At 35.5% G+C, this 14711-nt stretch overlaps 1 protein-coding gene across 6 annotated transcripts in view; it reads right to left on the bottom strand.

Annotated features, from left to right (window-relative positions):
- Positions 1-11563, bottom strand: part of VEGFC (vascular endothelial growth factor C) — a 63144-nt gene extending 51581 nt beyond the window's left edge. Inside the window, exons 1-3 of one of the 6 annotated variants that reach the window (XM_058192935.1) lie at positions 7491-11563; positions 6088-6145; positions 2599-2666 (exon numbers count right to left, since the gene is read on the bottom strand). In XM_058192935.1, coding sequence (XP_058048918.1) covers positions 2599-2666; positions 6088-6145; positions 7491-7637 — 273 coding nt within the window. In that variant the 5' untranslated portion in view covers positions 7638-11563. Of the gene's footprint in view, positions 1-2323; positions 2430-2598; positions 2667-6087; positions 6146-7490 lie in introns of those variants that run through there. The other 5 variants (XM_058192936.1, XM_058192939.1, XM_058192937.1 and 2 more) reach the window with 5 other exon arrangements.
- Positions 11564-14711: the final 3148 nt, after the last annotated feature.

The following is a 14711-nucleotide window of genomic DNA, read 5'->3' as shown; positions in this document are numbered from 1 at the left end:
CTGCAACCCAATAAGAAAGACACAGACTTCAGAGGATAATTAGAACTGCAGAAAAAATAATTGCTACCAACCTGCCTTCCATTGAGGACCTGTATACTGCACGAATCAAGAAGAGGGCCGTGAAAATATTTGCAGATCCCTCGCATCCTGGACATAAACTGTTTCAACTCCTACCCTCAAAACGACGCTATAGAGCACTGCACACCAGAACAACTAGACACAAGAACAGTTTTTTCCCGAAGGCCATCACTCTGCTAAACAAATAATTCCATCAACACTGTCAGACTATTTACTGAATCTGCACTTAAGAATTCAAAAAGAATATCTCTTATATCAGAATTTATTCACTATCATATGATGGATTTATCTAAACACAAAGGTTTAAAGATGCATTTGCATGTAAATATATTCCTACTGGACACAGTTACTTTACAAAACATAGTTGGCATTTCCCAAAGCAATCAACTTACATAGGCAAGTGCAGCCAAGTGCTCTGGTAGGAAAAAAATAATAGAAAATATTTATTTTAGCAGGATACTGCAGGACTAGGAAAAATATGAAACTAGTAGACCTTTTGATGATTTATGGCAGATTGGCAAGAATCTACTCTTTTTAAATTATATTGCTGAAATAAATACATTTGTGGCAACTGGAGCAGATATATGTGGAAAAGCACTATGAGTCCCAATCAGGTTCTAATTCTCAAAATAAATTCCTATAATCCTTAACTTCACACTAATGTTCTCTGCACTAGGTACCAGTGGATCCTCAGATCTAAGAAAAATAAAGTTGCTTAAGTCTCTGCAAATCCTTTCAAAGAAGTGCTTTACAGGAACTTCAGCATGTGCAAAGTACTTTTCTTTGAATACGTTAAATAGTCACGTCTTTTTTTAGTTTAGTCATAAATGATCTATGTAACTCTATAAAACAAAATATACACTAAAGGTGCTATGGAAGTAGATACCAATCACAGCACAAATAAAAGAAGTTGAAATAAGCAACTACAAACAAAATATATTTAAATTAAAATGGATCCTACACAATGTAGTAGGCATAATATAATTGGCTCAGCTTTTGCTTAATGTGTTATATAACACTCTTCTCTCTTCCCCATATACTGTATTTGTAATTCAAAGTTTCAATCAACATAAACTATTGGCATTTGTAAAACTTGGTGTTTAGCTTAGCATCAATTGTGAATTTGGCCAATGTGGCTTGTTCAAATGAATCAAATGCATTTATGTTCAACTTGTGATTTCGGCCTGAGATTATTCAATACTTAAATGAACACAGTATCAAAGATGACAGAAAAGATATAAATGTGTTGCAAATATCAAACTTATTTTCTTGTTAAGAATATACAAAAAGAATGGATGTATAAGGTAAAGGAAAGATTGTTTCTTTTTTAATTTCAGGAAAGCATATTGGGAAGACGACTTTACTGGAATATTAAACAAGAGCTAGTTTGAGTAGATTCAGCCAGATAATTATATTTTTGCATAATAGTAAGATTATTAATCATTTTTGCATGTACTGGTGTGATATAAAGAAACTGACAAAATATTCACTGCTTAAATAGCACTGCACATATTGCAATGCATCAGGATTTAATGTATGAATATATAGAGTCCATGGAGAATGAAAGAAGCCTTCAATTGGAATTGATCATTCCTAAACATTACATATCATTTATGTAAAAATGTATACTATTCTTTTAATATGCATATTTCACTCAGGAAAGCTTAAAATCTATGAAATCAGAAGTGAAGCTACAAGCTTAGAAGTCTTTCAGTACACCAGAAAACAATCACAGTAGGATTTATTTGGAAATGTGATATTAGTTATTAATTGATCTTGGCTAGCATGCAAGGACATTGTTAGACTATGGATCTAAACTTTTGCTTCTACCAACTCCTGAGAATAAGGTATAATACTTTACAAGATAAGCCTAAAGTATACAGCAGGACCTGATTAAACTCCAACATCTAAATCAGTTTATATTTGGATGTAAGGCCACTAGAAAAATCAAGGCTAGGAACTTGATAAGTACATTCTATATTGCCTATCTAGAAGTCAATGGTAAAATATTTTCACATAGTTGCCAAGAATAACAATATGTCCCTGAAGTTACTAGGAGTCAAGTTGGACTTAAAGGAAATATTTAGTTATCTATTAAAATCTTTTCATAAGTCATCCACTAAATTTAATGAATTTATTTCCAGATAAGCTGTATACAACTTAGCCTATGTAAATAACAATAGGATTTCTCTTGATTCCTCTACATAACCCCATAGACACTCAATCTTTAGCTAATATCACATACCTTTATTTTCAAAATATAAAAATTGTTTATCTATGAAGATTTTCAGTCATCCAGGTCATGGTTGTTCCAAGAGTGCTTTTTGAACTGAAGAAGCTTCTTCTATGAAAAGCAAAACATCTTCAAGCAAAACAAAGAAAATCCAGTTGACTGTTGAAAAAGCACCTTGGGACATAAAAGTTGTTTGCATGTTGCATTCAACTATTCACAAAATTTACATGGATGCTTGAAATGGAAATGTTTGATACAAATGTACACAAACAGCAAAATTTTCTTACTGAAGATGCTGGAATTTCAAATCCTAGTACTAGTCCCACTGCTCCCTCAGCAGGATGGCATATCTCCACTTCCCTTGAAAGATAACACAGGGATATCTATGAACCTTCACATTTGTTTAAACAGTTGTAAGCAATGAAAACAAAAAAAAGTGGGGAGGGTCTTTTCATATGTTTCAACATTCCTAAACAAACAAAAACATGACATCCTTTACTTTTGTACATCTTGCTTTCATATACACTTATCAATATTTTTATTTTCCTTTGAAACGTGCAATGCTATAATTTGTTATAAGAACCACTAATTCATACTTGTAAATAATAAATAATTGGGGGGGGAGAATCAATTAACTAAGATAAATTTTAAATTTCTGAAAAGGTTTTAACAGAAAGTTTGCTGGTAATTTAATATCACACTCTCCAATTCATTTGTTTGCAGAAAAATGTTTACACATGAACTGATAATGAATTCAAACAATCAGAAATGCAAAACATTAGGATATATTGTTGTTGTTATCATCATCATCATCATCATCACCATCATCATTAGATAATATGCCACAATATTTTCTGGACTGACTACAAGCGCTGGAAATGAGAGGCATGATTTAGCAGTGGATTCTCCTCTTTCTTCAGGGGTCAGTCCCAGATAGTATTGATCGGGTGGAAAGGAATTTGACCCTATCTCCTTAATATGTGTGCAGCAGGCTCACATATATTTCTCCCTGTTTACATGAGGCTACTGGATGATGTTACTTGTCAGCACAGGGTCAGTGTCATTGGTTAGCTGATGTATTGATTGTATATATTAACCTGGTTGACCAAGTGATATTGTCAAAGTCTTGCCTTGGTGCATGGTACTAGGAGTGTCTGGATAGGGAAGGATAGGCTCGACCTTGACAAAACTTAATAGCTCTATATTCATGGTCGTTCTCACACTACCAGAGTTTTTCTATCCTTAACAGATATGTATTTTGAGGACTTTTCTGGATTCACAGGCCCTACTTAAGGAGCAAGCAGTAGCTGTGGCCAGGAAGGTTTTTGCACAAATCTGTCTAGTGAACGGATAGCAATGCATCAGTGGACCAACTGCACCAGTCCCAAGATTCAGGGGCCTACTCACAATTATTCATCCTTTAATCATTAATTGACTTGATTACTGCACTGTGCACTCTATATGAAGTCCTCTTTGAAGACCACTTGGAAGTTGCATCTTTTTTAAGTAACATAGTTGTAGTGATCAAATATTAATACGTTCTGATTATTCCAAAACCCCACTGGACAGTACAGAAGTGCTGAAACAACATTTGCTACCTTTTCTGAATTTTCCCTCTCCAAGAAATATATTCCACCTGGTTGGAAGTCATATTGAGTTCAATCCATATGGAAGATTTGAGTTCCATATTCTGTATGATAGTACAAGTCTTAATATTACATCAGATCAAGTCCCATAATACATAAAGTGAAGTATGAGGAGGCCTTATTGAAAAGCAAAAACATACATGAGTTGTCCAGATTATTCCTAATCCATTGCTCTTCGGGGGCCAATCCTTCCTGTTTTTCCCCAGATTGTCTAGATAAATGAAAATTACTTGGGCAAACAGATGTGGAAAAATAACTAGATGAGTATCACTGTAATTATTTGTAAAAATGTGCTAATGTTTTATAAATATAAAACCTATTAAATTAAGTAAAAGGAAATTTCAGTGGACTTGTATAAAACCAAGTGCAGTTGATTTTAGCTAGATGTTTGTTTGCTTGTTTCATAAGAACACAAAGTTACATTTAGTCAATACTTGCTTCTTGGGTCTTTGATGCATAATTCAAACAAGAGATAGTCCTAAGAAAGTCATCTGTACCAGGATAAGCAAATATATTTTCTGCTCTCCTTTAGGTTATACTGAATGTCAACTCTTGAAACATTGCTGGCACTATCAATGATGAGGCATGCTGAGAAGATTTGCTCAAATATACCTCAAAGATCCTAGGTTTGCCCCTTCCTGAGCTACAGGGTTTTTGTTTGTTTGCTATATTGAGCCTAATATAGAATAAAGTTTTCTATTACAATAAAAACTTCTTTAGTTCATAATATATAATCTCTAGATCCATATATCCACCAATATGATCAGAAGGCATCCTGTTACAAGACAACAAAACAACTGAAAATAAGAAAGAAAAGCTCCAGCAATTGGTTTGTGGCAGTCTTTATACAGTACCATTGCTGAAGCTTATAAAGCATGGATCATATCAGCACCAGAATGAAATTATTGGGAAATCCATTATTTGTGAGCTTTCTTAAGGAAGTATGACTTGAATGTACAAAAAATAAATAACACACTCCACAGAAAAATCTAGTGACTCCTGCATTCAAAGTACCACACAACTGTGATATCCTACAAGAGATTCTTACTTTATTTCAAATCTTAAAAATTGATTAAATAATAGAATGTGGTATTGTGATTTATAAACTATCCTTATGAATATGATTTACATTCAGTGTATACTGTAGAGGCCACTGCAAAGGTGCTGTCCAATGAGTATTTAACTTAATTAGTAGTTACAAATATTAAGAAACAACACAGAAACCCTGTAACATCTAATATAGAAATCACAATGTAATTAAACACAGTCATATCTATTTGAAAAAATGGTATATATGAAGAAAAAGCTGGTAAGGAAAGTATACATTCAACCAACAGATGAAAACCAAAGAATTCATTTTTATTACTTTCAAAAAAAGAAAACCTACACTGACAGCATATTCAAATTTTCCTAAAATGATTACTTACAATGTATTTAGCTAATCTTTTCTAATACATTCAGAATTTCTCTTTAGTCATTTCTCATCTTAGAGAGGCAAATATAGAATATCAATAAGGGCTAATTCTTCAAATTATTTTCATTCAAGTTCAATTTAAATCATTGATATGGGCAGTTAAAAGATGAAAAAAAAAAGCCCTATTAGAAAACAATTGAAGAAATGGGCATTTAACCCTTCAAATACATTCCTCCTCTCTCTGCATTCCAACCATTAATTCTTACCCATAACAGAGGAAATTCTATATGCTATTTTAAGTCTACTATTCATCTTCTTTCAGTGTCTCTGATTAGCCTAAGTTTATTGCATAGTCAGTCACTTAACTTTAGAAAGTACAGGGCAGATTGTAGAGGAGATGTTCTACAATATTTATTGACATAGGTTTATGATATAACACCTTCATTCGATACTTTTCAGCTTCCAGCAGGTTCTAAAAATTACATAAACTATATAATTTTAAAATAATTATTCTCTTACTAATAATTAAACACAATCTCTATCAACTGATTTGTAAAATTATGTAAAAAAGAATTTATTTTTAATCCTCAACATTTAGTAACTTGGTAAATTAAATTGATCATTAACTAAGAAGATTAGTTATCTGTTCAATCATCAGAACTGAAATGATTTAAAGTTGTATAAAAATATCACAATAGCTCTAGTTCAGAAATCACCTTTAAACTGACAGCAAAGAACAACAGCAAATGAAGTGTCCACAGGTATGGAAATGTTCTGTTAAAAGGAAAGATCTGTATTCATGAACATTTAACGAATGTAGCAGGCCTACATAAAACATATGCCTATTTTATAAACATAGGGGGGTTATATGTAAAATATGTACATTAAAAAAAATAAACTAGTTTGGATTATAGTCTTTTAAAATCACGTAAATCCTCTAATAGATTTAGTGGGTGGTTATTTTTGTTTAAATATGAAAGGATCATATCAGTCTATATTTAAAGTTAATACTGGCTGACAATCTAACCACATTTTAATATATATATTATATATTATTTATTTTTATATATATATATATATATATATATATATATATATATATATATATATATATATATATATATATATATATATATATATATATATATATATATATATATATATATATATATATATATATATATATATATATATATATATATATATATATATATATATTTTCACATCTTAATTCTTTTGATCTTAATACCCTTACATATTCAATGGAGCAGAACTCTATCTAACACCAATAAACTAGGGCAACCAATAATTAGGTGGGGTATCACTGTCAAATCCTGGAAATAATTTTGATTACATTCTGGAAAAAGTTAAGGCCAGTATAGTACTGGAGTTCTTTTTCCTATTTGGAAATTGTTATTCAAGTTGCAGTGTTTAGCTTTGTACACTAGCTTTCCAAAACTTTTACATATTGAAGTCAGCAGCAGCTACTGGTTTCACTCTGAGGAGTAGCATGTAATCTTACAGCTTTGCCCTTGATAAAGACGCTAGGAAATTATCATCAAGCAGTTACTTCTAGCACAGAGGTATCATTAGTACATTCCCAGACTTTTACTAGTATAAACCATCTCTTGCACACTTTGGGAAGTAATGGGACTTCCAAGACTTTATCTGTCTCTTTAGTACTTACAACTTTATGCAAACAATAGATAAGAGAAAAAATAACTAGGATTACTGATCCTCACATCTTCAGGAGCTGTAATGTTTGCTTTCACTGAGCATGCCAAGAATTAGTTTTATAATCTCCTAACAAAAGCAGAGCAAAGAATTATCGAATTAAAATATGTGGCAAATATTTACAGGTATCAACTCAATGTGAGTAGAGTCAGACCTAGGAGTCACACTCAATATCTATATAGAGGATTCTAAATCTTAATTCCACGTTCCACCAGGAGTAGCAACCAACAGACCGTTCTGTTTTTAAAACAGCTGTCAGGGCGGGTATGTACCGGAGGGGTGCTTAATCTAGATCAAGTGATCGAATCACATGATGCTTGGGGAGCTAGCGCGAAGTAAAGTCATTTCGTCCTGGGGCAGGCCAGTAACTGGGGCCCCCGCTTACCTTTGCCTCCCCCAAATCGGGCTCCTCCTCGTAGTAGCCCTGCCCGGATTCGTAGGCAGCAGCTATCGCGGGCTCGCGAGCGACTAACAGCACGACAGCAGTAGCAGCCAGATAGCAACCCAAAGAGAATAATCCCAGCAAGTGCATTGTGCAAAAGGCGGCAAGCGCGACCGCAGAAGCCGTAAAGACAGCGTGTGGTTGACGCTGTGGGGCTCCCCTCCACTCCTGGCACTCGCTTGGCAGACCTTTAAGCAGCGGGTTCCCCGGGATGGAGCAAAGGAAGGGGCCACGAAATCCCCTCCCGCCCCTTCTCTGCTGGCTGGCTGGCCCGCTGGCTTGCTTTGCGGTCGCGTTTTCTTTTTTCCCCCTCCCGTTTGTCTTCTTCCAAAGTTGCGTGGAGTTGATTAGGAAAAAAGGGACCTTAAGAAACCGGACATCCGAACCGGGTTCCCCCGGCAGCTAAGGGAGGTCAACGGAGTTTCCGAGGCAAAAGAAAGGTGGAAAGTGTCCTCTTCAGCCCCCGGCCCCGCCAGGGGGCTCTATGCCAGCCAGCTGGGTAGGGGCAGCAGCCGGCTTCAGTTCCCTCCTCGCTTCTTCGGGTGCCTTGTCAGTGGCAGCCGCGCTAGCAGAGGACGGGCAGCGGGAGCTTCTCCAACGCGTGGAGCTGTGCGGCAGCGGTAACCGCAGGGGCGGGCGGGCATGGCTAAAGCGCCCTCTGCCTGAGAGCGAGTGGCTGGTGAGGGAAGGAAAGGGAGGGAAGGAAAGAGAAAGGACGGAAGGCGCCCGGGTCGTGTGTTTCTTGAGTTCTCACCCCTCCCTGCCTCGCCGCCTTTCCCTCCTCCTCTTCCTTCGTCTGTGCTGCACTTTCCCACAAGTAGCCGCTCGCCTCGTAGACTTTTCCCCAAAGACGCGAGGAAACGCGAGACGGGAGGCTCGCGCGCCGGGCCCGGGCCAAGGCTAGTCAAGAAACCTGAGCCACGCGCTGCTGAAGTGCACGCGCTTCCTTCGAAGCTGCTGCTGCTGCTCCTCTGGCCGAGAGATCTGCTGCTCCGTCGCTCTACTGTTCAGATTCGCCGGTCTCAAGTTATTGGGACCCAAGAGTGCCGCAAAGGAGGGGGAGGAAAGAAGACGGCTCGCCCTTCAGGCAGCACTTTTCCGAGGCCCAGGATCCAAGTCTTTCTTCCGCTGGACCGCCTGGCGCCGCCCCCGGCAGAGATACCTGTCATTACCTTTGAACTTACCAGAATAGTGCGTTTCTGCATGATACACCTGGGAGTCGATCTCTGAAGATGCTTATGCCTTCTTCTGTATGTCGTTCCAGGGTTTTGGTTTTTCGTGTGGCCTTGAGGGACACTCATTTTACTTGGTTTTAGGCAAGAACAGTCTTCTGCATTGTGCAACAGTAAGGACATGGTGTCAGCTACTCTGTTGTGCCATGCAAAATAAATAAATAAATAGATTTTTTGCCATGCAAAATTATAAATAAATAATTTGATAAAGCTTGTGGAAGCTTCTGCATGTTCACTTAATAAGATCTGAGCAATGAAGCATTTGGGGCAGTGATTTTTTAACCTCTATAATCTCTAATAGTAATCCAGTTTATTCATGCAAATAAAGCTCTGTTAGATCCAAACTCTGTTGTCCCAACGTTAGACTTTAAAGGCTGTGTATAGACATCACTTGCTGAGACCTTTTTTAGATGCCCACTCATGAGTAAGCCACTGCTGCCCTTAGGTTGGAGAAATGGCAGGAGATGATAGGCGTGGGGTAGAATGAGGCTTTCTAAAGATCATTCACTCTCTTCTTGGTAGAGATACAAGCTTTCTGTTTAGATAGGATATTTGGTCCACTAGGCTTTCCAGAATATTTAAGTCAATGGGAGCCGTGTTATTATCTCTGCTTGTTCATTTTTTTTTCTTTTGAAACTGCAAGAATTGTATAAAAGCAAAAAAATAATCTCCCACTTTGTCCTACATGAAATATGGAATTTACAACATACAATTGGGACTGGAATTTTTGTTGCAATCATAAATTGAGTCAGGCCCCATTTTATGATAATTTTTATGGCAGTTGTTAAGTGAATCATATAGCCATTAAACAAATCCAGCTTCTCCAATGGGCATTTTTCTGCCAGAAATTGGCAAAAAAGATCACAAATCACATGGCTGTAGGATGTTACAATCAGTTGTAAATGCAAGTTGGTTACAAATGCCCAAATTGCAATCAATGACTGGGAGTGGTGCGTACAAATCATAAGTCCCTTTTTGCAAGGCTATTGTAATTTTGAACTACTTAAACAAATGGTCATAAATCTAGGAATACCTATAGTTGGTTTGGAACAAGGTCTCCTCTCTAGGAAAGATGCACACTGGATTAATCAAGAGAAATTATCCTAATCTTATTGGATTGAGGAACATATATGGAGCTCCTGAAATGTTTGGTTTGGGAAATATACCTTTCCCATCAGAGACAAACATCATAACAAAAAGCAGTCCTGCATCTTCTGCAAGAAGATTATTTCAAACTCTTCTGCTCCAATTAAGGCAAAGGTTGTTCATGTTTAATATTCTAAACATTTTCATTTAAATTATCAGTATCTGGGTTCCATCAAGATAGAATTCAGTTATAAAACCAAATAATAAGTAGAGCTGTTGGCAATATTTTCTACTACTAGGCATTGAGCAGTGGTTGCAGTTGCGAGGCCTAAACCAGAATATATATTCCACATAATTTGTACAAGCATTTATGTTTGTTTTGGTCCTGAGCCTAAACATTTCAGAGGCTGTTTCAATCCTGGTCTCTAGGAAACCCGTTGCTGAGGTGCTCAGCTCCATTTGCCTCAGTTTACTTAGCATGGAGACTGGCATGTCCTCCTTTTCTGCTGCCCAGTGCTAGACCCTCTCTGATATGCATAGAAGGGTTGTACATTATGTGATTTTTCTGTGTACTAGAAATACTGATCTTGGACACAGCTTTACAGCCCAATGATAATATTTACATTGTAGTGCTATTCTGGATCAGAATAGCATCTTTTGCATAAACAATGGATGTTTTTATCTATCTGGCCTAGCTCAGGGTCCAGTTGGCTTATTCTGGAAAGAAAGCACAGAGCTTCATATACCACAGAAGGTATAATATCCCCCACTCTTTTTTTTTAAAGAGGGGGGAGAGTGGGGTTGTTGATTCTTTTAGGAACCAAAGATTTAGGTAACATCATCAGACAAATATATGGCTTCACGCATTTCCTTAGTGATTGGATTTAAAAAACCACAGGTATTTGGCACTCTAATGTTCTTGCTAGATGAGAAACATCAGCTAGCATAAAACTGTTGACTGTCTCAGAAGGCGTGAGAACAGCAGATAATTTTTATCTAGTTTCTGCCATTTGCACTCAGATTCAATTTGATGTGCTGGTTTTGTCTAAGATAAGATTTTGTCTAAATAAAGCCATAAATGGTAAAGGCTTAAGTTTTCTTATAAATTACTAATTACTTCCATGCTTTAATACTAACTGCAATAGTGAAGTGATAAAGGTTTTGGATGGGACAAGAAACTACATCAAATAAGTGGATACAAACAGAACAATTTATTTCTATGCTGTCTGGTTTTGGACTTTTAAAAATATTTTTCTTTAATTATTTTTAAAAACATTAGTTTCATATTGTTTTGGCATTTCTGACAAAAATAGATATCATGAATTAAACTATTGTTAAAATAAAGTTGATTAGCATCGAAACAGTTCAATAATATTTATATATTAATGTAGAAGAAGATGAATCTAAATCAGTCAAACTTACCTGTATCTCAATAACATGATGCAGAGAAAGCAGGTTTCAAATAACAAATATATCATAATTCAAGTATGGTTTGAAAAGAAACATTGTTAACTTATTGTCATAATTTATAAGGTAAATATCTAATCTATTTACATATATTTAAATATCTTTTTGAGATCATTGGAATTTAGCAGCATATGCACACTTTTTTTTTTGGTGTTATAGATGTTGTACCTTGATGGACGTGTCTTTTCTTTTATGTACACTGAGAGCATATGCACCAAGACAAATTCCTTGTGTGTCCAATCACACTTGGCCAATAAAAAATTCTATTCTATTCTATTCTATTCTATTCTATTCTATTCTATTCTATTCTATTCTATTCTTTGGTACTTAAACCAAACCATTTAAATCATTTAAAAATAAATACATTTTTAAAAATACTGTATATGGTGTATATGGTGTATCATTTGCTTAATATAAGATTTAGACATTTAAATGATTTTAAGAGTTTCTATCAATGGAAACTATATAAACTACTATTGAAATCCAAACTTTTTAATCATGTTATATTGTATTCAGTGGTGGGTTGCTACCGGTTCGCACTGGCTCGGGCAAACCGGTGGCGGCAGCAGGAGGCTCCGCCCACCCGCCTGGATGTTTCTGCACATGCACAGAAGCACCGCAAGTGCACATGAGCGAACCAGTAGTGACGGGATTTGAAACCCGCCCCAACTGTATTGTACAGTAGACAGCTGTCCTGTACAGTCTAGTCATATCTGATATGACCACACTTTTATTTAAATGTTTGAAAATAGAAATTGGTTGTTCAAACTCATGGTTAAGTTTTAGAAGCAGGATATATGAATTTTAGGAAATATTGGATTAGCAAAAAAAAAAAAAAGCTGAAAGCAAAGGAAGTAACAATTCTAGTAGCACTACAAATATTGCTTCTTTTTTCATTTTCACTTCACTTAGTCAAAAATGAGACTAAATGCTTAAGGTATAAGACCCTTTATTTTTGTTATGCTAAATATTAAAGAACATTAATTGCAGCTGAATGCCTAAAGAGTTATGGCTAATCTAATATAAACAAAACAATTTGCTTAAATTTCAGTAGAAATTGTTCAGTATTCAGGTTACCTAAGGTGTTCTTTAAGCTGTTCCAAGATAAGAATATTGTTAGGATACTTTTACAATTGGCAAGAAATGAGTGTAATATATACAAATTCAGAAATTCTGCTATCTAAATTTTGTAGGCCAATTCCCTAATTCTGAGCAATTTTGTATATTACTGATAATATATATTTTCTTAGAATTTACTGCATAGTTAAATGGAAGAAAATGGATCAAAATGTTTTAGATACTTTTTGTTTTCTAAATCCAGTATTTGAACAAATCAAGATGATTAAGAACTTCTGGAAAAAAGAAATAATGTATAACCCGTTGGCAATTTTATGCAAGCCATAATACATTGCTAAAATTTCACTTTTGAAAGATGCATAGTATTCAGAGGTCACATGATTTAAAAATATTTGTCAACCATTTTTAAAGGTTTTTATGAAATGAGTGTCAGGTTTTTTGGTTCCTGAGTTATAGTTACATATGCAACTGTGTAATTTATATATATATATATATATATATATATATATATATATATATATATATATATATATATATATATATACACACACACACACACACACACACACACACACACACAATATACAATAACATTAAGTTTGTTTCGTCTGTAGTTATGGTAATTCATGTACTGCAATTTGTAGTTAACTAAGGAAGGACTTGGTTTAATAGAAAATTGAAATTACAAGAAGGCCTAAAAGTCCTAATTTTCAACACGTTCCTTAACAGAACTACAACCATCACTTTTTTCAGTTATAGGTACAAAATGATTAAAACTATATATGTCACCTGAGGCACAGGAAAAAAGGTATGAAATTTTGGACTTTTCAGTTATGTAGCATATATAACGTATAAGCTGAAATCCTGTGATATATTCTGTTTTGAGATAATACACAGAAAGGTATGAGAAAGCTTTGTAGAAGCTCCTACGCTCCTGCGCAGACTGCACTGGCTGCCTGTGGCCTTCCGAGTGCACTTTAAGGTGTTGGTTACGACCTTTAAAGCGCTCCATGGCTTAGGACCTGGGTACTTACGGGACCGCCTGCTGTTACCACACGCCTCCCACCGACCCGTACGCTCCCATAGAGAGGGACTTCTCAGGGTGCCGTCCGCCAAACAATGCCGGCTGGCGGCCCCCAGGGGAAGGGCCTTCTCCGTGGGGGCTCCCACACTCTGGAACGAGCTTCCCCCGGGTTTACGCCAAATACCTGACCTTCGGACATTCCGTCGCGAACTGAAGACACATCTCTTTATCCGCGCGGGGCTGGCTTAAATTGGAATTTTAATGTTAAATTTATTAATTTTTAAACGGGGTTTTTAGTGTATGGTAAATTTTAATCTCCAGGCTAATTTAAATAAGTTTTTTAAATTGTATTTTAACCTGTATATTGTATTGTTGGTTTTATCTTGCCTGTACACCGCCCTGAGTCCTTCGGGAGAAGGGCGGTATAAAAATCAAATAAATAATAATAATAATAATAAAAAGTTGGATTAGTTTTATGCAAACCTGTGAAATGTTTATATGGTTCAGAATTAGAACTAGTAAATAAATGCAATAAAACTAAAGCTTTAGCTTTTTTAAAAAATCAAAAGGATATATATTTTATAATCTCTGTAGTACATAATGAGAACTATACTATGATCTAAATCGCTCCAAATTTTCTAATGAATCTATAAAGTCAGCAGCAAAATATATTCTCCTATAACAATGTAAAATATGCCATGCTGTCCTTTAAGCCTACACATTACTGATATAAAGATTTTCCTCCTGATAGTATTTGTATTATAAAGGGGAAAAAAGATGCTGAAAACAAATGTTTTAAATTCTTACTTTAAAGTCCAAATCTACACGTTAAATTAGGAGATTACAGGAGTTCTTTTTTTAATCATTCCCTTCTCAGTTTACAAAACATGTACATTATGTTCCTTAGAAAGTCATGTTTTCATTTTATTTAGATCTATTGTCATTAGTGGCCACTGCATCAGGAGGTCAGAAAAAGGGATGGGTCAATCATAGATAATAGTAGATGGGGGTCATCCAATTCTGGTTTGTCTACCTCTTTTCCCTTGCATGAGATAAAAGAGAAAAATCATATGAGATCAGATGTCCTTGATTTGGTCATAAATTTGGCCCCATTTCTGAGCATTTTCAAAATTCATACTAGTGATTTAGCTTTAAAAGAAGCAATTTTTTACCATTCACTAATTACTGTGGTTGCTCTACCTTACATTTCAATTAAAATTTTTGATTTTTGTGCTGCAGATCATGAACAAAATAGACAAAGGGAATGGCAAGAAAAAG

Source organism: Ahaetulla prasina, chromosome 8 (assembly GCF_028640845.1).
Source record: "Ahaetulla prasina isolate Xishuangbanna chromosome 8, ASM2864084v1, whole genome shotgun sequence".
Taxonomy (NCBI): Eukaryota; Metazoa; Chordata; class Lepidosauria; order Squamata; family Colubridae; genus Ahaetulla; species Ahaetulla prasina.
This window is presented reverse-complemented; position numbering and strand designations above follow the sequence as displayed.